The sequence below is a fragment of the Anser cygnoides genome, chromosome 1 (genome assembly GCF_040182565.1).
Source record: "Anser cygnoides isolate HZ-2024a breed goose chromosome 1, Taihu_goose_T2T_genome, whole genome shotgun sequence".
Lineage (NCBI taxonomy): Eukaryota > Metazoa > Chordata > Aves > Anseriformes > Anatidae > Anser > Anser cygnoides.
The window spans coordinates 4,657,571-4,682,740 of record NC_089873.1 but is presented as its reverse complement, the minus strand read 5'-3'; the positions used below and the strand labels follow the sequence as shown (position 1 = coordinate 4,682,740).

Sequence of the window (25,170 nt, the reverse complement as noted above, 5' to 3'; positions counted from 1 at the left end):
TGAGTTGTTTGTTTGGGAAAAAAAGAGGGCAGGGAAAGGATGAAACGGTGGTGGTGGGAAGGAGGATCCAGAAACAAAAATAATAGTTATTTAGTGGTGCGAGGGGTGGAGTGAGGAGCAATGGGAGTGTTATATGATACTGCTTGGATAGACAGTAACACAAACACTGAACTGTAACTCATTGTGTGTAAGTAATCCGAGTGTGAAGCACGGAATTGTAAATAACAGTGTTGTATTACCAGAAGTTAATTAGTTTGTGAATTACTCCTTGATTTATTAGATAATTAGTAGTGTGCTAATTAGTCAATAAACAGTCTAGTCTCTCGGGTCAGGCACCTCTCAAGCCTGCAATCTAGGGAGAGGGGAGCGAGACTGATGACAAACTCTGTCAGTTCATCATTTATCAAGACAGGGAATGTTCTTTGCTCGCTCTCTTCAAGCAGCTTTGGGGAGTTTTGAACTGACATTTCCAATCTTCTAAATTTTTTTTTTGAGTGTTTTAAGAAGCTGCAAATGCACAGCTCACCAGTTCAAAATTTCACAAGTATTCTTAAGGGAATTAACACGGGATTCAAGGAATTGGGAAGAACTTTATTCTGTGGACATGCTACTCCTTTGGTACCTACGAGCATATAATGCACCACAGTAGGTCAGAAATTTTGATGCAGAGCTGGTGTATCCACCCCAATGATTGCAAAGTCAGAGGATGTTAGGGCCGAAGTGCCTGAATTGTAAAATCAAATGCTGTTACTCAAACAAAAGGAGATTAGAATCTTTACTTCATATACATATGCATTAACCTTTACCTATCATCTCAGAAACAGAGAACAGATAGTCCTGAAAATGCTGAACCAAAGCACAAGGCAGAACGTGCTACACAGGAGCAGGTCCAGCAGCCTTGGCAGAAACCCAGCCTGCTGGTCGAGGGTGGCACAAAAAGATGGGGACACCCCAGGGCCTGCAGCGGGAACACGGGCTTGACCCAGGCTGCGTGCTAGCCACTTTGTTGTGTCTTGGAAAGGGTAGGGAGGGAAAGCAGGCTGGTGGATATAGAAGGGATTTCCTTATCAGAGCGGAATTGAAGGACATGACGTATGAGGGACAAAGAAGGGAACAATCGGACAGGATGGAGAAGGCAGAAGGATTGTTTTACTTCTTCAGGGTGCCCTGGTACACTGCTGCTGCACCGGGGAGTTCCTCCAGCCATGGGCCCCTTCAAGCAATTCCCAATTTGCCAACGAGTTTCGAACAGACCAACATTTTCATGCACAGTGTTACACGCGCACATCATCTGGGATGTGAGAAATGGATCCCTGCTGACCCCCACGAGCCTCCTACCCACTCTGCATTCCCAGCTCCAGTCAGACTGGGCAAAGCCAGGTGGGCAGGGCCAGGCAGGGGGTGTTCTTACACTGCATCAGCAGAGCATGCAAGGTGCCGACGGCAGGCCAGGAGCCAACAATGGTCCACCAGAACAGCAGCTGTGGAAATCAGGCACCGCTGGAAAGCTTTGGCCCTATAGGTGTGCAACATTAGAAGTGGAATGTAAATCATAACAACTACCTCAAAAACTGAGGTTGTTTAAATAATAGGACAAGCTACCAACAGACTAGATTACAATCTACTGTTGTTTTAGGCTTCCAAGTTTAAAGCAGTTTCCCACACTTTAGTAGAAAAGGAAACATGACAAAGCTTGATTTAAATGTTCTAAATAAAAATAAAATTATGCGTTAAGATTTATAGGCTCGTGGTTGTGAACTAGGAATTGCACTGATCAAATAGCACTTACGGTTTTTAGACCAGCTGACTTAGGTCTAACTCAATCCAAGAGCAGCTTGAGCAAGTAGCACGTGGCTGCTTATCCCTGTCCCTGCTGTCAAACTCACAGATGGGTTTGATGCTTAACGCCACATCCATTTTCTTCAGACCTCATCTGCAGATCCTCTTCCCGTTTCTGTCCTGTATGATGCCGAGTCCTTCAGAGCTCTTGATTTGTCTGCAGAAATGGGGGGTGGGAACTTTTGACTTTTATGGTCATACCGCACCACTATTTCTTTCCTACACTTCTGCTATATCCTTTTATTTACATTTTTCCTTTCTCACATCTGTCATGCCCAGTGAAGGCTGGAAATATTATTACATTATTGTATTTTACAGCATTCAAATATATATATAAACAGTGTGCATTCTAAGTAAACACTGAAATGATTCATATCATCAGATCAGTTTCTTTTAGAATGCAAACATCTGGAAACAGTACTAGTATTGTGTTCAAATGAGATAGATGTCAGTGTTACAACTACACGATGCAGAGGGGTTATTCCTCCGTTCCCCTCCTTCAGGGCATAACACAACGCATACAAAAAAATCCAACACTTTAAAACACAAGGTGTTAATACACTGAACACAGAATCTTTTTTACTCTTCAAAAGAAGCTCCCACTTATATGCTTTCTATGCCAGAAATTAAAATAATACAGTTCACAGCCTTTAAAAACTATGTTTTAAAGAGCAATCAAGTCAAAGCCAGATGTTTAGACAACCGAAAGCATTTGCTCCACAGACAACCAAGAACACGTGTTTCATGTAGGTGGTTTATTGTAAGAATTTACATATATTTCTGGGGCTTTACCACTTCTTCACAAAATAGCAGTCTCATTAACACAGACACCGGTAAGTTAAACCATCTGCTCAGAAGAACTCTTCTTCACCTGTAAGGAAAAGTGAATCAAATTAAAATCCTTCAATTAATTCTTTTTTAAACTCATCTCCTCCAATTTAAATGCTTTATCAACTCATTAATCTCCCTTACTCCCCGGTCCCCTCTAACTCTCCATATCAAGTCTGTTTTTCCTTGAAGCTTTAAATTTTGCATGTGCTTATTTTGCTACAGAACCCCCTTCAGGTACAATGTCTTACAGACATTTTTAAGTCATAGCATAGCATGTCAGGGCATTATAGAAGAAGAAAAACTAATTTCAAATGAATCCAATAACCCAGAAAGTAAAAAGAAACATAGAAAACTGTCCAATATTGATGTATGCTATCATGGGCATAGTATGTTTAAAATACTTGGTGCTCTCTTTAATAACCTCTTACTTAGATTCAAACTCGCAATGGGCAGTTTTTCAGTTGTCTGGGAGTAGAAATTTGTCTAAACAGGATCACTGAACTCTGACTTCCTCATTTAACTTTAAGATTGTGTTTAGAAATCATCCATTGTAAACGCAATCTATTCCATAACTTTACCTCTTGGATTTGGCTGAACCTCTTTTGTCGATTAATCCCTGGTTATGATATTATGAGAAAAAAACAGAACAAGCAGGTTAGCAAGCAACTCATGCAAATTAAGGCAAAACTATGCAAGTATTCATAACTGCAAATGTATTGTGAGGGGCACAATACAGCACGTAATTGCAATACGGGAGGTATTCCAGACACTTTGTAAACATACAGGATATTATCACATGTATTTGCATCTTTGAGTACACCACAAGTTTTTCAACTGTTAGATGTAATACACATTAGCTACATGCAGTTACAAAGTGTGGGCTTAGACCACACATTTTGTAACCTGCCGTACACACAGTTGCAGAACTTCATTCTCACTGAAACAACCAATATACTCAACTTTAACATTTATGATACACAGTTAGCATTAACAGACTCCAGAAATGCCCTCTTCTTTCCAACCCCACCCCCAAACTTCTGAACACTGAAGGCTGGTTTATGCAAAAGTGTTTCAGTCACCTGTGTTCCTCCACTGTACTACAGCAATGTGCTGGGCTGCTTGAGGCAGTCAGTAGGAAAAAAAACAGGTAGAGGGGAAACCAATTCAAAGCCAAAAAAAATGAGGAAACATCCTCTGCTCAGGCAAGGATGTGTGTTGAAGCTAAAAATCTACTTTACTAGCTGTTGAAGCATATCTGGCCAGAAAAGGCTGTCAAGCTTCACACTTGTTAGTACAACTGCCACAAGCTGAAAAACCTGGGAGCCATGCCATGGGTTGTCTTCCCTTTGCTTCTGGAAGTTACACGCCTTGACCTTCCCCATCAACCTGACTGAAGCAGGATGCAAGCATGACATGACTTTGGAAAAACTCCTGTTTCATGTTTATACGGGTACTCACAGAGCAGCAGCGCCAGAGATGATCTCAATAAGCTCCTTAGTAATGACGGCTTGACGGGTACGGTTGAATGTCAAGGTCAATTTGTCAATCATCTCAGCTAGAATAAATTAAGGTGGGAGTTTAAGCATGTAGGTATTCAAATACAGGAAAAGTTGTATGAACAGAATACTAAATGGTCTTGTAAATCCATGGGGATGATCAAGAGGCTCACTGCACTTATCAGTTTCCCCTACAGGTAATACTACTCACAGGCAATCTAGAAACTAGATAATTTGGCTCGAGGCAACAGAATTAAACACCTGAAGAACAGGTGACAGACTAACAAATACCATAGTATCATTATCACTTATTTTAACATAAAACCAAATACTGTATGCTTGTTTCAAGTTAGATTTCCCTGTCAATAACTGTAACAATATTTCCTTCCAAGTTACTGCTGTTCTGGCAAATGGAGCCTGATTTTTTACATCCTTTTTTTCCTTTTTTAATGGAGATTGTACCACCACTTTCAAGATAAGGAGGTCAGCAGAGACCCATACTTACAGTTCCAGGTAGCCCTACTGCATACCATATCAGCTTCATAGAGCTACCTATATCCTTTATGCAACACTATCTTCCTGAGACTGAAGTCTTATCACCATGCCCCATTAAATGTTATTGGCTGTCTCCCACTAATACCAACTGCAACTCACTGCAGTGCGCTCAACTTGGACATTTCCCAAGGAATACTAGCATATTCTCAACTTTCTGCATGACAGGTGGTAAAACATTTAGCCAGTTTCAGTTTCCCCACCTTTAAATTGATGCATTACTAGTTACATCGGTCTCACAAATAGATATAGGTTTATAAAAACAATTTGGAAATCCTCAGACCAGCCACCAGGTTAGTTAAATATTCCATGTTCTTATTAAAAAAACCCCGTTGGTTCACTTTCAGTTACCTAGTCTTGTTTTCTAGATAATTGACAGCAATCCCTCTTTCCAGGGACAAAACGAGATTCACATGTTCAGAAAAAAAACAACAGTAGAATTAACTCCCCATAAGCCGACTCAAATTGCAATTAAGAGAGTAGCTGGCTCGCTTCTGATCATTTTGGAAGCAAAAAATTGCAAAAAGGGAGGTCAGTAGCTGAAGTCCTGAAAAACCCAGGGAGCAGACTTACATGCGTTTTTGCTTGCGTTGTCCATGGCGGTCATCCTAGCACTCTGCTCGCTGGTGGTGGACTCCTTCAGGGAGTAGTACAGAATATTTGCTAGCGTAAATTCCTGGTAGTTTCTCAGCACATCAGCATCAATGTCATCATAGATACTTAGGCTTTCTGTAAAGTATGGAAGAGTGGATTCAGAGAAATCCAAGCCGTACCACTTTTAACAAAACACCACAACATCACATGGAAGACTTGTCATGTAAAAGCTTGTTCCCATTTAAGGCAATGTGGAGGGATTTTTTCCATGTACTATGTCTACATTCACAGCAAAATTTTAAATATCAGCAAGATTACTTATTTGGTGTGTTTTAATCAAGTTTCATCACCAGGGAAGTCAGATTCTGACACGGGCCAAAGCATCAGCGGTGTATTATGTTTAATCTTCCCACACAATGCTGCACAAATATTTTGGGGTGCTTTCACTGAGTAGCGCAAAGCCACTTGATGCTGAACACACTGGAATCGAGTGTTGCATATGCATAATTGTTACTTGAGAGAAAAGTCTCAAACCAAAATTAGTACAGCCTTTATTTTTCACCTCCCTCCCCACAGCTGTTTGATTTGTCAGCCTTTGAATGCCAAGAGAAAACAAAATTTTAAACTTAATGATACAGGCACCATAATAAGATGACTTAACATCTTATTTCCATACACAGAATGCTTCCTGTGTGAAAATACTTTCTACCACTTGACATACCTGGTGGTTTCTAGTTTGCTACTTACCAGAACCAGCAACTGTTTCAAACGAGAAGATTGGTTTTTCATCAGTTTTGTAGGAGATGACAGACCTATAAAAAAGAGCATAACAGAGTTTGGCTGAAGAGCCTAAACTGGGCGTTTAATACCAACTTCAAACGATCAACTTCTGTCCTAATTCCTCAAAGTTTTGTGATACTTCTGATGAAGAGATACCAAATACACGAAAGATATAACGATGCACTGACTGGAAATATAACAGCACGCGCTATACAAGTAAGAAGAGAACTCCAACCGTAGCTATTAAAAAAAAAGCGACAACCAAACTACAACAGCTCTTCACACACAATACAAAACACACTGACTCTTCAAGAAAAACTAATCCTGCCAATTCAGTTAGTTTTCACATTTCATTTCACTGGACCAAAATGCTATTCGGAAGTCTTCCACCCAAGATCTTTCCAGTGCAGCTTCAGTTTAACCTTACCTGAACCGATTGTAGATGACAGAGCCTTCATCAAATTCGTACCCGGAGTTTAGCAACTCTGAAGCGATGATTGAAGCATCTCCAAAGCTAGGAGGTCTCCGGCCCACTTCTTTGAATGTCATCAGGAAGTAATTGCTGTGCGTCCTGCAGTAACAAAAACCTGCATCAGAACCAAGCTGGTGCTCTAGCGAACAACTGTCTAGGACCAAGAGGCAAGGAATGACACTAACTTACTAATGTTAAGAGCCAAGCATCCTACTGAATTCGGGTCTGGGAGAAATTTTGCTTCCCTCCCCCAGTTAAATTATGATTATAGCTTCGTGATAAGCACACAGCTGCAACAGGGTTCATGTTGCTACCTTGCATTTTTGGAATAAGTCTAAAATGTCATGTAGCAGTTTCACAAGACAGCAATCAAATCCAAGCGATCAAAACCCATTTTAGCACATCGGCAGTCTTCTTTTTTCCAAAGGAACTTGGATTTAGCACAGTTCCGTAAAATGCAATTAGCTGTGAATGCCACACAGCTTTGAGCAGTTTTGCAATTTTTAAATTTCTACAATGGGAAAAAAACAACAACAACACAAAACAACCCCTCTCCTTTTTTACCTCTGAAGTAGGCCCCTAATTTTGTCGCCTACACCAACCACCATAACTTCTTTCCCCGCATTTGAGAGGTTGGTAATCTGATTCTTCAAGCTTTTAGCAATAGACGTATGGATAGCACCACACAGACCTCGGTCAGAGGACACACCAATAAGCAGGTGCTTCTTCTTGTCCTCGGGTGCCTTAATTTCTGCTTTCTCATACAGAGCTGAAAACAAAAAAGGAAATAGGTAAGTTATTCAAAGGTGCCAGGAGGCAAATAGGTCTCATCAAAACATCTTTGACTAATTTCAGTTCAAATCACTCGTAAGGGGATTCCACATCACAGCCAGGTGAATTTTACCTCCCTCACAATCACTCAAGTTTGCACGTGATCTGACCAGAGGTGACAAAGAAGCAATTCAAAGCCACCTGCATCTCTGCATCAGTGAACTTCAACTAGATAATGACACTGATTGCAAGTCCAGTGTCCAAGAAGCACGAGTTCAAGAGTTTCCAGTAAGGTTTGGCAGTACCTTTAAGTATTAGACCTGATGGTACAGGGATACAACACTATTTCATTAACAGAAAGAAGGAGACCAAAAAATCTGAGTAATTTTGCTTTTATGACTAATAAAAACAATTATGCAATCACACAAAGTTAAAAAAAAATCAGATATAACTAATTTCATATTATAACGCTTAAAAATATCTTTTTATGAATTACATATAAAGGAATACTCAAGGTAACAGTGGCGTAGGGATACAAATTCTTTTGAAAAAAAAAAACATTTTCAAAAAGTCTAGGCATCTAATCAACACCATGAAAGCTTCCCCCCTTCTATTCCCACATCAAAGTGCAAGAGCCTTCTCTCACCCAGTGCTCCTGTTCCATATATTCTAGCAGGCTTCAGCTCCCTCTCAGCTCTTGCATATTTTGCTGCAGAAACCATCTTCATGGACTTTGTAATCTTCTGAATGTTCTTGATGGACTTCAAACGCCGGGTAACTACAAGGTTAATAGATGAAAGTCAAAACTGGTTAACACCGGGCACAGTGACATTGAAAACAAGCAATAAAATGCTAGCAAGAGCTATCCAGAAATCATTCTCCGAGTTCCTCAAAGAAGAAATAAATAAACAACGCCCAAATAAACCTCACAAAAGATATACCCTTAGTATTTTTTGTACCAAGACTGCATACACAGTAGACCAACTAACACGAACGCATCTTTACAACAGACATTTCTGCACCCTAGACGTAAATTTATTATTTACCCCAACATAAAATTTATTTACTACTCTCTTTCCTTCCATTTCTACTTGTTTGTTTCTCAAACACATAATTTGAGGTACATTGCCAGCTTTTCTGGGATGACAGGGAAAAAACCCAGACCCAATACTATAAAGAGGCAGAATAGCTTCCCTCCTCTATTTAGATTGTGGCAATGAGATTTATAAAAACACTGATGCAGAAAGCAAACAAAACAGGTGTCCTAAGAACAAGTCCAAGACCAAACCCCTGTATAAAAACCTGCCATGGCTTAAAGAAGCATTATCAAAGCAGAAACATTCAGACAACCTTTTATTCCCCTATGTGGGACAATAAGCATAACAAAATAAACTCTGTTCACTTAAAGGTGAACAAAAGCCTGTTTTAGTAGATTTGACAAAGTTACTTTTAAGATGTGTTTGAATAAGACTATGCTGGTTTGCTTATATAGCACCTGAGTTAGTTTTAAGCAGTGACTTTCCTGAAGGACACACAGTTCATGTAAGTTCATGGAGGCTCACGTATCACTGTTGTGGTCTACCACAATGACTTTATGCAACAGACACCAACAGAAATTATCTTCTAACAGAGGGTCTTCCTGCAACATTTCCCCCTCTTAAAAGCAGCCGAAAGCAGCACTTACTGTCTTTCAGAGTTGCCATATTCCTGACTTGGCCCCTGAAAACGAACGTGGGAGAAATTAGGACAGGTCATTACAACACCTGTCAAAGACAGGTCTGTTTATGAGAGATGGAAATTTAAGAACAGTTATTTTTCAAAAAACACCCCCCTGCAGGGACACTTCTCTCCAAACCTTCCATGTTTCTCTTTCTCTCTATATCACTTCATAGGTTATCCACTACCTTGGCTAACAGCGTAAGCCAACCAAGGCCCACCGAGCAGAGCACCAGAAGGACACAACCTCCCAAACACCTCACGTTTTTCTTCTTAAATACTTAAACCCAGGAAGCAGAGAGAGCCAGACCCTGACGAGCACCCTCCTGACCCTGTCCACCCCCTCACCCTGTACCACCAGCCGCTTGCCCATGAAAAGCAGAGCCCTGAGACCCCTTCCCCGCCCGGCCCCATTGCTCCCCTCACAGCTCCTCCTGCTCCCTAATCCCCTCACGGCTCCCCTCGTCCCCTCACGGCTCCCCTCGTCCCCTCACGGCTCCCCTCAGCCGCATCGCCCCCTCGCATCGCCCCCTCACAACTCCCCCCCAGCCCCATCTCCCCCTCACAGCTCCCCCCCAGCCACAGCTCCCCCCCAGCCCCATCTCCCCCTCACAGCTCCCCCCCAGCCCCATCTCCCCCTCACAGCTCCCCCCCAGCCCCATCTCCCCCTCACAGCTCCCCCCCAGCCCTTCCCCGTTACCATGCCGGCTGGTAAAGCCCGACGGCGGCGCCCCGGCACAACATGGCGGCGGCGGCGGCGGCAGCGCCCGGGGCCAAGATGGCGGCGGCTCCCCCCCGAGCCCCGCTGAAGGTCAGCGCCGCCGCACCGCGCATGCGCGCAGGACTCGGAGGAGGGCGACTTCCGTCAGCGCGTCGGTAACTTCCGGTAGGTCCGCGGCGACTTCCGGCGGTGACTTCCGGCAGGGCGCAGGGGAAGGAGCGGGCCCGAGGGCGCCATGGGGAAGTCGGATTTCCTCAGCCCTAAGGCCATCGCCAACCGCATTAAGTCCAAGGGGCTGCAGAAGCTCCGCTGGTATTGCCAGATGTGCCAGAAGCAGTGCCGCGACGAGGTAAGCCCGCCCTGGGTGCCCAAATCCTGCCTGGGGGGGGGGGGGGAGGCCTCTGAGGGGCCTCGACCCTTCAGGGGCTGTGGGGGGGGGCTTCTGAAGGGCTCCGACCCCCCTGGGGGCCGTGTGAGGGCGTCTAAAGGGCCTCGATCCCCTCAGGGGCTGTGTATTGGGCTCCCGACCTTCTCGTAGGGGTCCCCAGCAGGGGTTGCAGGGCTGGTAGCCGTCCATCGGTCGCCTTTTGTGGGTTCTCGTCTTGCCCGTGGGGTGTGAGCCTGTCAGGGAGAGGCTGGATCTCGTTCATTCGGAGCCAGGGATCCCTGTTTGCTTTTGGGGAGGATTCTCGGGCTCTGGGATTTGCAGCCACTGCTGTGTGGACCAAAATCCCCTTGGGAGAAGCTGGGTGGGACCTCAAGGGCTGCTGATCAATGGGGATAGGGATTTATCCCACTGGGATCACCAGTCCCCGTCTGGGAGAAGTTTTGAACCACAATGGACAAAGCATGATGGTCCCAGGCCTTTTTTGGGCACAGTCAATCCCCAGCACGGTGATTGATCAGCCCTGGGTGAGAGGGAGCATAGGATGGTCCCAAACCACCCCGCTGGGGTGATTCACCCCCACAACCTTGACAGGGCAGTGGGGATAAGAGCGAGGTGGCTCTCACCAGCCCTAGAGAGGAGTTTAGGTTGGTCGTGGCTTCCCTTGGGCTCGGGGTGAGCTCAGTGATGCTCATGTCTGAGCATCAAGATGCTGCATGTCTGAAGTGCAGCAATTCTCATGCTGTCTCAGTACCTTCCCTGCTTCTCCTGTTAGAAAGAGATGGGTTTTTTCTGACCCTTCCCCCCTCTTTTCACTTGTCTGTTCAATTGGGGCCAGGTGCTCATGGGATGCGAGTGTCCTCTTCCTCCTGGTTTCCACCGGGGTTGCACCCTAAAAGCACCTCCACTTGGGGTAACTGTGCTTTTAGTTTTCTGTCCTTCATGAACAGACATTTTAACGTGCTTTTGGAAGAGAAGTAAAACCCCCGGTGGATGTGTAAGCATACTGTTCTTCAGCTCGTTCTGCTGTCCTCTTCCTTTCACCCAAGAAGATCAAATCCTGTTCTCTTTCCAGTGATGACAGGCAAGACTGAACTCGGTTAAGGTGTTTTACGTGAGACATCCGCTTATAAAACACTTCTAATAATTTTCAGCTGCCTGTTACTAATTGAGACAAAGCTAAAATAGTTATTTTTATCTTACAGAATGGCTTCAAATGTCACTGCATGTCCGAGTCCCACCAGAGACAACTGCTGCTGGCTTCTGAGAATCCCCAGCAATTCCTGAATTACTTCTCTGAGTAAGTTTGCTACGTCTTCCTACCCAGCTCTGCATTCCTGTGTCGGATCTGCACAGCCAGACCTCTTAAGGCGAGTTATGTCCCACTGAAGACACTTCATTCTGATACGTTTTAGTGCCAGCTAAGTTTTTTAATGGCTCTTTGAAAAGTTTCCTTTTGAAAGCATGCAGAGATTTCAGGGAGCCACGATGTTTAAAATCTGACGGTCTCATCCCATTTGAGATTTTTTACACCCCCAAATGAGGCAGTTTTTTCTCCCAGATTTTTAGCCCAAATGTGACAGTTTTATCCCACGTCTGAGTCCTGTTTTAAGTTGCTCTCCCGTACAAATTATGCCCCTGTTGTGCCCCAGCTCAGCGGCTGTCACACTCAGAGTTACAAAGAGCTGAAAACCATCGCAGGGAGATAAGAAGCCGGTGGTCTGCCCTGTGTCTCGCTGTTTCCCTCGTTCCTTTGTCCAGCTGACCTGCCTGACAGCGGGGCTGACCGCAGCTGTCTGCGGCACTGGGCTGAAGGGAGGCTTTATCCTCCTGCCATTGAATTAGCGGGGAAATGAGTGATCAATCTCCCCAACCTGCTGCTGCCCTTTGTCCTGCCTTGTGTTTTGTGTCAGCGTTAGTCAACCCGGGAAGATACCTGGTAATGAAATACCAGCAGTTAGCGGGAAGTGTTCAGGCTTCATTCTTTCTGTTTTATCCCTTTGAAAGGGTATTAGCCTTCGGAGGATTTAACTTGTACGGGCGTGTAGCATGCTGCGTTTCTTTGTGCGGACACGCTGCACTTAGTGCCACCTCACTGAAAAGAGGGAAACGAGCGGCTGAATTTCATCACGCTCAGCTCAAAGAATGCTCCTGTTTATGCTGCAGACATTTCACTGCTAATGACAATGATAAATGTCTTCGTAATTGTTTACGTTTTCCTAAAATACTTTCTTTTTATCCCCTAAGGGAATTCCGAAATGATTTCCTAGAGCTGCTCAGGAGACGATTTGGTAAATATCTTATTGTTTGTTTTTAATGTTGTCTCTTGATTCCATTTTGCTTGGTTTCTCCTAGGTCCTGTACTTAGTTTAATAATAATTCTGTTTCAGGAACAAAGAGAGTCCACAATAACATCGTGTACAACGAATACATCAGTCACCGCGAGCACATCCACATGAACGCCACGCAGTGGGAAACGCTGACTGATTTTACGAAATGGTTGGGGAGAGAAGGTAAATAGAGTTGGTCAGGGTCAGGAAGTTCTAAAATGATTGGATAATTGCGTTGCTGACAAGGAATCAGTAAGCATTTGTGTTAGTTCTCCCGTTTCCTTTTCCTTTCTTCCCCTTCCCTCCTGTATGTGTGTAACAGATGCCCAAACACACTTCTGTGCTAACCATTAGGAATTTGCTTATGGAAAGTGCCAGAGGTCTGGGAGAAATGCATCAATCACGAACCTTTCCTGTAGTTACTGGAGCTATTGTTAAATCCTAAGTCAGCTTCCAAGAGTTGCCATTTAAAAAGTAAAAACTGTGGCAGGACATCTCTTACAAATGCAGAACCCTTCAGGATTTAAGGTGACAAGAAGCAAGCAGTTGTTTTCATTCTCGGCCTAATGAAAAGATTTAAGCAATTTTGCGTTCAGTGGGGGGAACAGAGATTGTGTGGCACTCTGATATGACAAAGTTTACATTGGCTTAATTGCCTGTGTGCTACAGGGTACATTCATGAGTCATTTAGCGTTTGAAAAGCCACTCTGAGTGGCAGTAACAGTAAGGGAGCATAGTGAAGTTTCCTATAGTACATTGCTATTAGTGTGTGGTGTTTATAGAGGTTAGGTTTCTGTTTTCTTCCTCGTTAAAACAATGGGAAGGAAGCCTTTCCTTCAATAAGGAAAGTGCTGTAAAGCATTTTGTCCACTTTATTTTGTATTCTGGCCTATTTCCACATAGAACTGGCTAGCTGAAGGGAAGAAACAATCACTAAAGATGATTCAAAGTCAATTTTACTAGGCCAGTAAGGGGTAGGTTGTCTCCCTATGAAGTACACAAAAAAGTATTTGCCCTGTTACGGCAAACGCGAGCTATGAAAATGATCTTGATGTATTCTTCGTTCCTCGCTTGTTGTTTGTTAATATTAAACTTTCTTTTTCTTGTGTTTTTTTAGGTCTTTGCAAGGTGGATGAGACTCCAAAAGGCTGGTACATTCAGTATATTGATAGGGACCCAGAGACTATTCGCAGGCAACAGGAGCAAGAGAGGAAGAAGAAACAAGACCTTGACGATGAAGAAAAAACTGCTAAATTCATCGAACAGCAAGTTAGAAGAGGCTTGGAGGGGAAAGAACTGGTGAGGAAAACTACCTTATATTTCCTCTCAGTTAAGTTAATGCTGCTAGGATCCTTCCACTGGCATTTCCTTTGCAGTCAGTTAAAAGGTGAAGAGTAATCTTCATGCATGAGGTTACAAGCTGAGCACCAGTTCAAACCGGGGAGCAGTGGGCAAATGTGGCTGCATTTACATCGCTGTTCTTCTCTAAACCAAGAGGAAAATTATTTCCCCATTTTACTGTCTGATCCTAGCCATTTTAAGTTTGATTTAGGCTGTCTTCTCCCATGCTAAAATCATCACATTACTTCATTTATGTTCTGAAACTTCTGTTAAACGTTTATCTAAGGTTGTAACCTGCTCTGGAGGAAAGCTTGGAATTGCTGTGTATCTGGCTTGCTTTACTACCAAATGAGTAATAGTTCCCTTCAAGTGATTAGCAATTAAAAAATCCTGAATTTAAGGTAGGAGAATAAAGAGTGTCCAGTATGATGTCTACATTTATGATGTTTTAAAAACTTTTAGGGCTGCAAATAAGTACAGTAGGGAGGCTAAGGTAACTTGGGAGGCTGAAATAATCAAATCCACAAAGTCAAAAGTTTTTAGATAGTCCCGGCATGCAGTTTGGGAGCTGCTCCTTTGGCATCGTTCCACAACTTCCCTACACGTTGTTGCCTGGGATTGAGACCTCCCATTTGATCCTGGGTGTTGATAGGTACATTTAAATGCTGTTGTAAACAATTATCTTTTCCTTAATTTAAAACTAATTGAAATTTAAATGGTCTGAGCCTTTAGTACTAAAAATCTGGAAAGATTCCAGTATTTTTCTTCTTCAGGTTGTCAGTCTGTCCAAAAACCAGTCTAATCATGCTGGTTCAAAATGAGAAAACTTAAGGTAAGCCCGCTTTCCTTTCATGCTGGAATCAAACAAGTTTAGACAGCATCTCTGGAGAGCGTTGAGTAGTTAATTTTGCACAGGAGCCTGTGATGAGATAATGTTTTCAATTTATAATTGTATGAATCAAGCCAGGCAGATTATTACAGTTACTAGATAACCTCACAGTGGTCTGTAAAACTGAGCTAATCAATGATCACAAAAAAAAATGATACCTTGGCTCAGCTTTCTGAAATCTATTTTGTATCCTTTTGGCAGGAGGCACCAGTCTATACTGAACTGAACAGAGAAAATGAAGAAGAAAAAGGTAACCAGTTCTTGAAACGTGCAGTTTTCTAGAACTTACAGAAGCTGATCTTGGGACTAAAATGTGATGAGAACTAAGGCTTGCTCAGTGCTTCACAAAGTGCTTTGAGATAAGTTAAAAAGAGCAACGGAAATGTGGAATTACAGAGAATTTTTGTGTATATTTTTTGAACTTTTTTATTTTAAAAGCTAAAACAAAAATTAGTAAGTATTTTCAAACTTACGACCTTTCCCATTTGCGGATTGTTAAAATTGTAACACCTTTCAATGTACTTGCATTTAAAGATAGAGTAATTCTTTTTTCCTTTTTTTTTTTTTTTAAGTTGCATTTAATTTAAACAAAGGAGCAAGTACTTCAGTAGCAGCATCTTCTAAAACCAGGTGAGAAAAGAATTTAAGGGCAACCTTGACTTTTACAAATTACTTACATGTCAGTGGTGTTTGTATTGGAAGATGTATGTTGTCCTGGAGTATCTGGGGTCTGCTATCTCTTCCTGACATTTATTCAGGAGGGGATACGAGGCGACTTCATGGTTCCTTTTGTATTTTAGGTGGATGAATAGTTAGATCTTAACCGTATGCTGTGAGGAGCCTTCTTGAATTCACTAAGGTTTGTGGTAGATGCCAACAAGGTAATAGGTAGTAATAGGTTCCTCTAGGAAGAGATTGTTATGTGCGAGGGTGGATAAGGGATCTAATCAAACTGTTTAAGGTGAATCCCATCTAGTCCTAGCTGCCTTCTGTGAATGGGTGTTCATGACTTGTTCGTTTCAGTTCCTAAAAGCTTTGATTACTTTGTCTAATTGGAGGTAACGCTTTTCCTGATCATCTTTAAAGGAGCTGAATCTACCTGATGTAAATCTTTCTGAAGCTCACGAATTTAATAGTCATCATATAACCACAAGCAACACGGACAAAAGGGATCAATAACGCAAATAATACATACTTATAGCAGTCTGTGGAACCGTGGGATGAGCATTACATCTTTTCTTGTGAGGCAATATCGTAATTAAATGTATTGCATGTAAAACGAAAGCTTGCTTCTCATCATAAGCTTAGCTTCTAGATAAGGTATCTGATGGGAGATATGCCAGGCAGAAAATGAGACAAAGTAGTTCTTTGCAGTAAGAGATACAGATGCAGGCTTTGCAGAATACTTGTAAATTATCCCTAAGCGTTGAGTTGTGCTTAAGATGAGTTTGAAACTTAATGCAGATGCTCTCTTGAATGGTTTCAGTGAAGAATTCAGGTTTGCTTTTAGGGTGCTCGCTAAAATTTGGCGGAATGTGAAATCACGTATCGGGAGGTCTCATTTTTTCATAGTATATGATAGGTACTTGTATGGAAGCTTCGTAATGGTAGTGTTGAAGCAAAATTTGGATGTCTCCTTCACAGTAAGGTGACCAGCCTGCGGTTTATCTGTCACTGGGAATATAGTTTCCATGTATGACTGAAGTGAATCCTGCCTCCCTGTGTCAGCCTAAAGGTGTGTTCTGCAGCTGTGAGATGTGTTGGCTGCTACTGAGGATCATTTGAGTTCAACCTGATACCACACGCTGCAGAATCCTGCCGAGGATTAGCGCTTGCATTTCCTGAGTGGGGGCAGAAATAGGGCCAAGAGGCCGTAGGTTGTGGATGGTGGATTTTGGAGGATGTGGGGCTGCTGATTGTTGGGTACAGAGGTGTAGTTGGAGACTTACTGAGAATGGGGGTGAGAGGGGAGGTGTGCCCTCTGTTGTGTGTCCGTGTGGCTGACACGGAGCTGAGAATCACCACTGCAGGCACGGCTTCTGATGCTCACTGCCTTTGAGTAAACTGAGGGCCTGGGTTTATTTTTTCCTTTGAGAACTTAAGTCCTCAAATCCCTTCTTAACAGGGCTGCTGTAGTGGACAAGATTAGAATCACTTCTAATTAAGGAATGGGCAGGAGCTATGGCCAAGGTCACCCACTCCGATCCACAGCACTGCAGATGTACCCGCGCACAGACCTGTCCACACATTGATCAGCCTGTGCTGTACACGGTCAGGGGCTCCCCAGCCCTATAATCCCACAGGGAGTTCCTTCAGAACCTGTTTGCCCTAATGTTTAGGAACTTGTCTGCAGTTTTCTGTCTAATGCAGTCACGGCCAGTTTATACCAGTTGGTGTTGTGTTGGTGTGGGTGTTTAATGTAAATGGTTGTTTTTCTCCCCGGTGATTCTTTTTCCTCAGGCAATAAATGTATATAGAGAACAGCTTTAACCTTTCAGCCCTTCCTGTGCTGCACGAGCAGGCTTGTACTGTGATAGCCTTGTTTTCCTAATCCCTTCCTTGTCCTTGTTCCAGAGTCAGCTAAACTTTCTTGGAACAGGAGAGCTGATCCAATTTGTGTATGCTGCAAAGGAAACCTCACCGTGGCTTATGCAAGGCACTAATACTTGCCTGTCTCGATGCCTCAGGGTTGTGTTTGACTGTCGTGGTTGGTCTACGTTGGTAGTTGTCATCCACGATTATAGCTAGACCCTTTTCTGCTTCTGTTCTGTAAACTGTTCCAAAGTATGTGAGCTCGCCTAATGCGCTAGTTAATTTTGTCTCTTGTAAAACACGGTTTTCAAGGTAAACCAGTCCTTTCTTGCATCCAGTTCTTTCTTGCCGTCCATACTGATGGCACACCTGAATAGCATTGGTGGTCTCTCACTCTTTGTCCCAGGGTCCTTAAAGAATACCTTAAGTAAGGTTTGGTTTAGTCCTGGCACCTGGGAATCCCTTAGTGACCTCACAGAAACGTAATTTTCCTTCTTAAGCGTGGGCATTGCAGTTATGTTTTAATTGTATTTTGCCCTAGATGGAATTTTATTTTAAGTACCTGCTGTTGGATTTGTGATTTAATGTGCCGCTTCTTCTAGAGCTCTGTTATGGAGGTTTTCCAGTCTTCCTTTGAAACACATTTGATTTTTCTCTCAGTTTTGTTTCTATTGCCATTTCTGTGTCTCACTCCCATTATGAACCTTCCCTTTGCTAGTACCTCCAACGTCCTCACGACAGACCACCAGCAAAACCTGAGATTTGTCGTAAGGCCATAGTAAGATTATGTTACTGTCCACCTCACAGCAGCCTGCTTCATGTTTATGAATGAGAAAACACCTAGATTTTTTACTGCATCCAAATGTTTTTTACAAAAACGTGCAAATACAGGCTGCCTTTAAGCACTTCTCACTTTACCTAGGTGTTCCCTGATCCCTAAGATAAAAATATTTCTGCAGATTGCTCTTTTCTTTCATAAGTCATAGGCTGTTTGCCTGTTTTTACATATGACCTTGAAGGTGGTGTTTATTTGCTGGGTGTAGAGCCCTTTTCTACAATTTCCCCTTCTTTTTCCCTCCCTCTGCCTGATTAATTATCTCTGTCTGGAAGGATTTCCAGGCCTCTACCTGTGTTGGAGAGTCGCTCAGTCCAGGCGGCTTCTCTACAGCCCCAAGCTTGCCATTTTAATTCACGTATTTGAAAGAAATACTCCAAACAAATTTGAAACTCTTATTTGCAGACTTGTTTTTGCCCTTACCATTTAACTCAAGTCCCCAGTCACCTCTTTGCTTTTGCACTGGTGAACTGCCCACTGGATTTGTTTTCGTTCAGCTGGGCTGCTAGCAGCGAACATCAGCGGACGTGGAACTCACACCTCGAGATCAGTTCTCGCTGCAAGGCGCAGTCCTAGAGAAGGAGGCGTGCGTGGTCTGGAAGATGACTTTGCACGACTGAAGTCAGACAGATCATCAGGCCTTTTTGTCCAGCCAGTTCTTCAAATGCATCTTGGTAGAGGAGACAAGTTGAGGTCTGCTGTGAAAACGCCATCTTGCTCTTCCAGCAGTGTCCTTGGACCGAGTGCACTGAAGGCGGCGGAAGGGGCAGTTAAAAGAAAAGAATCGGCTCATGGCTCTGGTCAGTCCAAAGAGAAAAAGAAGAAATCTGCACTGGATGAGATTATGGAGGTAACAATTGTGCAAGGATCTCTGTCTTTATAACCCCAATGAGTCCACTCTGCCAGGGCCTCCCTTTGAAGTTACCTCAGACCTTCAGTTCTTGTGGAATTCAGACCTTCACATCCTATCAGGCAAAACTATCCCACTTCCCATTTAAAACTGTTTTCTGCTGCTCATCTGTGCCTATTCCCCACACAATCCGCATGTTGGAAATAAAGGAATACAGCTTTTGCAAGAGAAGAAATTATCTTGACAGAAATAAATGTAAATCTCCATCATTTTATCGTGGACTGCTGGATCTCATCAGATTCATTTTTGTGCAGCAAACAACGCTGACATACCTTTGTAGTACTTTTCCCCACTTGATGTGGGTCTGGAGAATTGGTTCAGCTTTTTGAAAGCATGGGGAAGCTGCGGTAAAAGGAGGAAATAAATGGTGATTATTTGTTGTTGTTCTGTAGCTTGAAGAAGAGAAGAAAAGAATATCTCGAACCGACTACTGGTTGCAGCCTGTAAGTGTCTTAAAAGATATTGTTAAAACAAATGTGACCAGTTTTGCATCTCTAAAGCTGCTAGTGATTTGAAGCATGTAAAGATCCAAAAGCAGATCCCAAGCTAAATTCACTCATTTTCCCAGCTGCCAAATGTGAAAAATTACAGTATCTGGGAGGAATTACTCTCCCTGGTTGACCATGATCTGCAGTCTGAAACATCATATGCCAGATCTCGGATGGGGTGGAATTCTCTAATTAAGGAGTTGGTGCCATCAGTCTCTGCAGATGGTGTTTAAATTCTGGCGTGACTTACAGCCCTCTTCTTTCTACACTAGTAGTTGACTCTCAGAGATGCAGAGTTCAGCATCAGCCTTTGAGCTGAGAGACTTCATCTAAGACTGGTTTTTAGATCAAGAGCTGCCCTTTAACCATTGAGGGCTGTCATTTTATATCCTACATTAAAATGTAACTGAATATGTAAAACAAAAAAAAGTCCTGAGAGATTATACTTGGAGGCAACAATTCAAGGATAAAGACAAGTTTCTGAATGCTGAGTCTTTACTGTTGCTGCTTCCTTCACTGTGTCTATAGTGTCACTGTGGTTGGGGTTAGAGTGACTTGCATGTGTAATTAGATTGTGTAATTGTTTGTATATATTTTGTCATTTTAATGTTTTTTTTTCCTTCCTTTCAAATCTTCCAGGAAATCGTTGTAAAAATCATCACAAAAAAGCTGGGGGAGAAGTATCACAAAAAGAAAGCAGTTGTTAAGGTAAAGTGTGCAAATGGAAGCATGTGGCATTGGTTGGGTTGCTCTGGTATCAGATGACTTCTGAAGTTTTCTGTTTCACTGTGTAAGCTGTTCAGCCTCGAGTGAACACTTGATGGGGCTGTAAAGTCACCTTAACTTCACTGGGACTTTGGGCAGAGTGAATCCCTGAATTGGTTTAGTTGCATTTACTCAGTGATCCTTTCTTAAGAACTGTTTTTGTCCTGCCCAGCTTATCCCTATGAACACATCCCTCGTGGGGAACGGTCAGTTTTTCAGTGTGAGAAGACCAAGAGCAGTGCAATTGCATTTTAATCTGAGACAAGTCAGTTTTGCACAAACATTTACACTGCGTGCTGCCTTTGAGCAAGATCTCCCTTGTGTACAAAATCTTCAGTCTGTAAGCCTTGCTCTGTTCAGAAGTGCTTTCTTTTAGCCCCTGCCAGTGAAATGATGATGTACTAGGTAGTCCAAGGCCCAGCAGTCTCTGGCAAGAGTACCAAAGAACAACACCCAAGCATGTTTTGAATGATTGACAGCAGCATAGAGAGCTCAAAAATCACAGCTTTTTTTTGGTAAGCATCTCAGCAGGTCACGTGTCCCAGTGGCTGTCCTCCACCGAGCTCTGAACATGGGAGGTTGAACGTGGTTTATGCTAGGTGTAAAGATGGTCGGTGACGTTTTTCCTCATTGAGAGGCAGCATCACTGTGTGGCTTCCAGCCAGCTTAGTCTACCATGAGAGAAAGAATTTACTCCCCATCTTCGATAGGATAGCTAAGGTAGCTGATCTGAAGGTTGACAAAACCTTCAGACAAGGCTGACAAAAAATTTTGGTCTTCATTTACAAAGGAAACCAGTCTTTGATGTTTAAGAGAAGCCCTTTTAGTGCAGCCTTAACTTCAGTGTGAGGCCAGTCGGTGGCTTGCAGAAGCTGGATGCCTTTAGGACAGCTCAGAAGTCATCGTTGCATTTGAAAATGTACAAATGCAGACTCTTGGTCCTGAAATTGTTAATTTTGAAAATGTAAATTTAAAGGATTTTTATGTCATAGTCACTGATTGGCTTCTGCCTTTCACAACAGGAAGTGATTGACAAGTACACAGCAGTTGTGAAGATGATTGATTCTGGAGACAAACTGAAGCTTGATCAAACACATCTGGAGACTGTAATACCAGCACCAGGTATGGCTGTTCGTTTTGCTTGTTTTCCAACTTAGCTGTCACAGCAAAACTTAACTTGCAGTTCTTTTAAACCACAAATCATTCACTTGAAAACTACACTTTGTGAGTGGGTAGAGCTGGGGGCTGCTTGCTGGAGCCTCAAGGAGAAGCCTTCTGTTCCTTGGCGGGTGGTGAAGTTGAACCCAACTCCATGAAAAGAAGTTGGGAGCCCTGTTTTGTAACTGTTTTCCTATTTCTCACTTCAGGCAAGAAAGTTATGGTATTAAATGGTGGTTACAGGGGAAACGAAGGCATCTTGGAATCTATCAATGAAAAGAAATTTTCGGCAACAATAATCATCGACTCTGTAAGTATAAAACGCTGTAAGATTAGTTTGTGTGGAGTGCTTTTTCATCTGTATGCTGGAGAGCTTTAGTAAAAAAAGAAGGTATCATTAATCCCATTTTACTGGTGGGGTTTGTGGTGTACAAAATGCTGTGCTCACTCCCCTGTTCCCAACTGGTAGGAAAACAGATGCATGTTCATTGCAGACTAAGGTTCTGCTATTTGCCTTTAAGAAGATGCCCAGATGCTGACTTTGGCAAGTTTTTAACTTGAAAGTGACTTGCAGAATATTTTGTATGTTTGTTTTGAATGTGGCCGTTGTTGCACTGTTTTGTGGGAAGGTAAAAAAAAAAAAAAAAAGTGAAATATGCGTGGAGGTGATTTTTCTCCTCCCTTTCTCCTCCCTTTAGCTAGACTGAATATGGGCCCTTATATGCTTTGTTGTCTGGTTTATAGTTAACAAGTACATTTGAGGTTTGGTTTTGTGTTTTTTTTTCTTTTTTTTTTTTTACATCGCACCTTTCCCTGGGCTAAAGTTAAGCCATGTGATCACCTCTGTGTGTGTGGCTATTTCTTTGCTCTCCTCTGCCAAACAGTCTTTAAACTCATCGATATGGCAGGGGGGATATTGTCTCAAAGAGAGATCTCTCAAACACACCTTGCAGGAGATACCTGTTAGTATCCTGTTCAAAGAAGGGCTGCAGAAACTCAGCCCCTGTGGGATTCTGGAGAATTTACTTGAGGACAGACTGTGCAGGTGTCCTAACCACAGCTTTGGTTGGAGACGAGGATCATGAAACATTGGTCTTGGGAAAGGAGGTTACTTTTTCTCTTGTTCTTGTATTTGTAGATGTAAAGATTACTTCCTTCTGTGTGAACTCTAAGTCTATAAATTAAAAAAGGGTGAAACTACCACTAGAAACCACTGAAGTCTGTGAGAATTTTCATAATGATTGTAGGGTTACCAGGATTTTTATATATAACAAGTCTGTATTCAAAATCAAATCTGTTTTTCCTTAGAAGCTCACAGTGAATCAACTCAAAACAGCTCCCCCCAAATCTGAGGAACTTAAACTAACACAAAGTGTCCGGAATGTGAAAAGATTTCTGGGACAGTACTGAAGCCTTTTCACATTCTGCAGTCAGATTGCAGGCAATGAAACAGAAAACGCTGTGTTGTGAACAAATCCCAAACCTGCAGTTCTTTTTTTTTAATGCGTTCCACTATGTATCGCCTGTACAACAGCCGTTGTGCATTTATGTGTGGCTTTTGGGCAGATCTCTTAAACAGAAAAGTAGCTGTTGTGCTTTTACTGTGCACGGCACCGGGTAAAAACGCTAACGCCTGGGATTTCCAGTGCTGTTCATTTCAGTTGTGCTTCTTAAAAAATGACTGAATGCAGCAAGATTTGATACGACCTCCTTAGCTATGTTACTTTAAGTTCTCTGGTGGGAAATTCAACAAACAAGTTCATGTTTTGATCTTATTTCTTATACTGTCGTATTTTCCAGGGACCTTTAAAAGGACGCCGAGTTGAAGGTATCCAGTACGAAGACATTTCCAAACTTGCCTGAGGCGTTAACTGTGGATCAGAGATGATTTTGGTTCCCAAAAACATCTTTCTGGCTTCTTCCAGGCAGATACAAGACTCTACCATGTCAGGGTTTTTGTTTTCTGTGTATATGTATTTATAATGTATATAGAAATCAACCACGAGCAAACTGGTTTTATTTAAAGATCACTATAAATTTGTTACATAAAATGTTTGTGGAAATCTTATCAGTGGAAGTACTGTCTGATTCTGTTTCAAAGTTATTTTATGATCCTTGATTCAATTTCCTTTTGTAAAACACAGCAGATAGCTGCACGCTGGAGTGTTCTATTTACTGAGGTACGTTACAAGTTCCATAGGGTGGAGAATTACCTACAATAGCTGCTTGAGGCAGGCAGTGTGTGTTGGGGCCAATGGAGTTTAAACAGCACGCTTCTCGACCTGCAGCCAAAATTGGATTCTGGCTGGAGGGAACGAGGGAAAGGATTAAGAGAACAGCAGGAAGGTAACAGTGCTGCCAGGGATTCTTTTCCTGGATTTTTTTAAAGAATGGTCTGGTTTATTAAGTGCTGTCACCAACTTATTTTTAGTTAACATATCAGCTATAGTAGAATCCACATAATCAGTCTTCTCCATCACCTTTTTTTCAGGGCTTCTAATAATATCAGTATGCAATTTATCTGCATGTAGACAGCCAAGTTGGATGTTACTTGTGGGGTTTCTGGGGTGCCAACCTGAGTGTGTGCAGATATGAGTTGGTGATTACTGTTTTGGTTTTCCAGAGCCTTTTCCTTTGTTCGTATTTCCATTGTTTCCCTGCTCTGCTGTGAATGCTAAATGAGTAACGTTATTTTTTTAAATTTTTTTTTGTCACATTTTATACAATATTTTTAAGGTTTTTCAGGAATAAACTTAAACCTTTCTTAGGTAAGTGTATTCCTTATTAGCCTTTTAAATACGTGGGACGGCGCTCTGTTGGTTCACAGCCACTGAAGAGCACAGTGAAGTGTGTCCAACTGCTGTAACTGCCTCACTTGTTGAAAAGAAAGATGCAAGTCTTTCTTTTACAGGCAAGCTACAACCCAGGCAAACTACAAACCATCACCTTATGGTTCAGTCCGCCTCTGATTACACTGTGTGGGTCTGGAACCTGACGGCAGGAAAACTGATACCCCTGTACCTTCCAGAGCAGATCTTAGCTGTGGGGAGCTGCTGTGCCTGATGCTGTGTGGCTTTTGGGGGAAGCTGAGATGTAGGAAGCTGGGGAAGGTGAGAAGAGGTTACCATCTGCTCTGCTCATCTGGGAATAGTAGAACTTTTTTGCCACGCTAACACAACAATTTTCTGTGTTTGAGCAAAAATCCTTTCATGAGACTTCTTTTTTTCTTAGAAGAGGTACTCAGCACCTTCCTTAGTGGGCTGAGGGTTGCATAGGGCAGGATGCTGTTGCGATGTCACATTCAGAGATGTGACATCAGTCACACTGCAGTCTAAAGTTCAGGGTCAGTAGCAGCAAAGTCACCATTTCTTGTCCCTTTCTTTGCCTCAAAGAACCGTGATTTGTGGTTTCCAGGGGACCCCTGCAGGAAGGCTGAAAGACTGCAGAGGCTCAGTGAAACAAGCTGCTGTCTGGAATGACCTCACGCAGGAGAACCAAATGGCTTTCCAGGGATCCCAGGCATAACTGCAAGTCAAGCAGTAATGCAGTATCTAAAAAATGGAGAATTATGCAGAAAGGATCTGAAGACAGAAGACTGGCTGTAAATTCATGCTGTTTGAGCAACCTGGATTGTGTAAACAGCTCTACCTTTTCTCAAAGGACAGGTTCTGAGTAAGAAGAGGCATGTAAGAGACTAATGAGGATAAATAAAAAAAACTGAACAGCTTTTCTGTCACTGAAAATAATTGCACCTGACATTCTAGA

General features: G+C 42.7%; 2 protein-coding genes across 5 annotated transcripts; one reads left to right on the top strand and one right to left on the bottom strand.

The window, feature by feature from the left end:
- Positions 1–2,575: 2,575 nt before the first annotated feature.
- On the bottom strand, positions 2,576–9,877 carry ATP5F1C (ATP synthase F1 subunit gamma). Of its 3 annotated transcripts, XM_067003548.1 has the most exons (10): positions 9,752–9,877; positions 9,020–9,054; positions 7,982–8,113; positions 7,129–7,333; positions 6,520–6,663; positions 6,060–6,124; positions 5,292–5,447; positions 4,129–4,225; positions 3,249–3,286; positions 2,576–2,710 (listed from the first exon to the last, which is right to left on the bottom strand). In XM_067003548.1, the coding sequence occupies exons 1-9, from the start codon at positions 9,793–9,795 to the stop codon at positions 3,280–3,282; spliced, it is 885 nt and encodes a 294-aa protein (XP_066859649.1). In that variant the 5' UTR covers positions 9,796–9,877; the 3' UTR covers positions 2,576–2,710; positions 3,249–3,279. The 3 variants fall into 3 exon arrangements, with proteins under 3 accessions (XP_066859649.1, XP_066859695.1, XP_066859736.1); XM_067003594.1 differs by lacking the exon at positions 3,249–3,286; XM_067003635.1 differs by lacking the exons at positions 2,576–2,710; positions 3,249–3,286 and having other exon boundaries at positions 4,125–4,225.
- A 69-nt stretch (positions 9,878–9,946) lies between these two features.
- On the top strand, positions 9,947–23,473 carry KIN (Kin17 DNA and RNA binding protein). Of its 2 annotated transcripts, none has more exons than XM_067003496.1 (13): positions 9,947–10,121; positions 11,363–11,457; positions 12,405–12,448; positions 12,548–12,670; positions 13,605–13,786; positions 14,919–14,967; positions 15,290–15,347; positions 18,814–18,934; positions 19,387–19,437; positions 20,122–20,190; positions 21,270–21,369; positions 21,615–21,715; positions 23,206–23,473. In XM_067003496.1, exons 1-13 carry the CDS (start codon positions 10,008–10,010, stop codon positions 23,266–23,268), a joined length of 1,170 nt encoding a protein of 389 aa, XP_066859597.1. In that variant the 5' UTR covers positions 9,947–10,007; the 3' UTR covers positions 23,269–23,473. The 2 variants fall into 2 exon arrangements, with proteins under 2 accessions (XP_066859597.1, XP_066859565.1); XM_067003464.1 differs by having other exon boundaries at positions 18,811–18,934.
- The last annotated feature ends 1,697 nt before the right edge of the window (positions 23,474–25,170 follow it).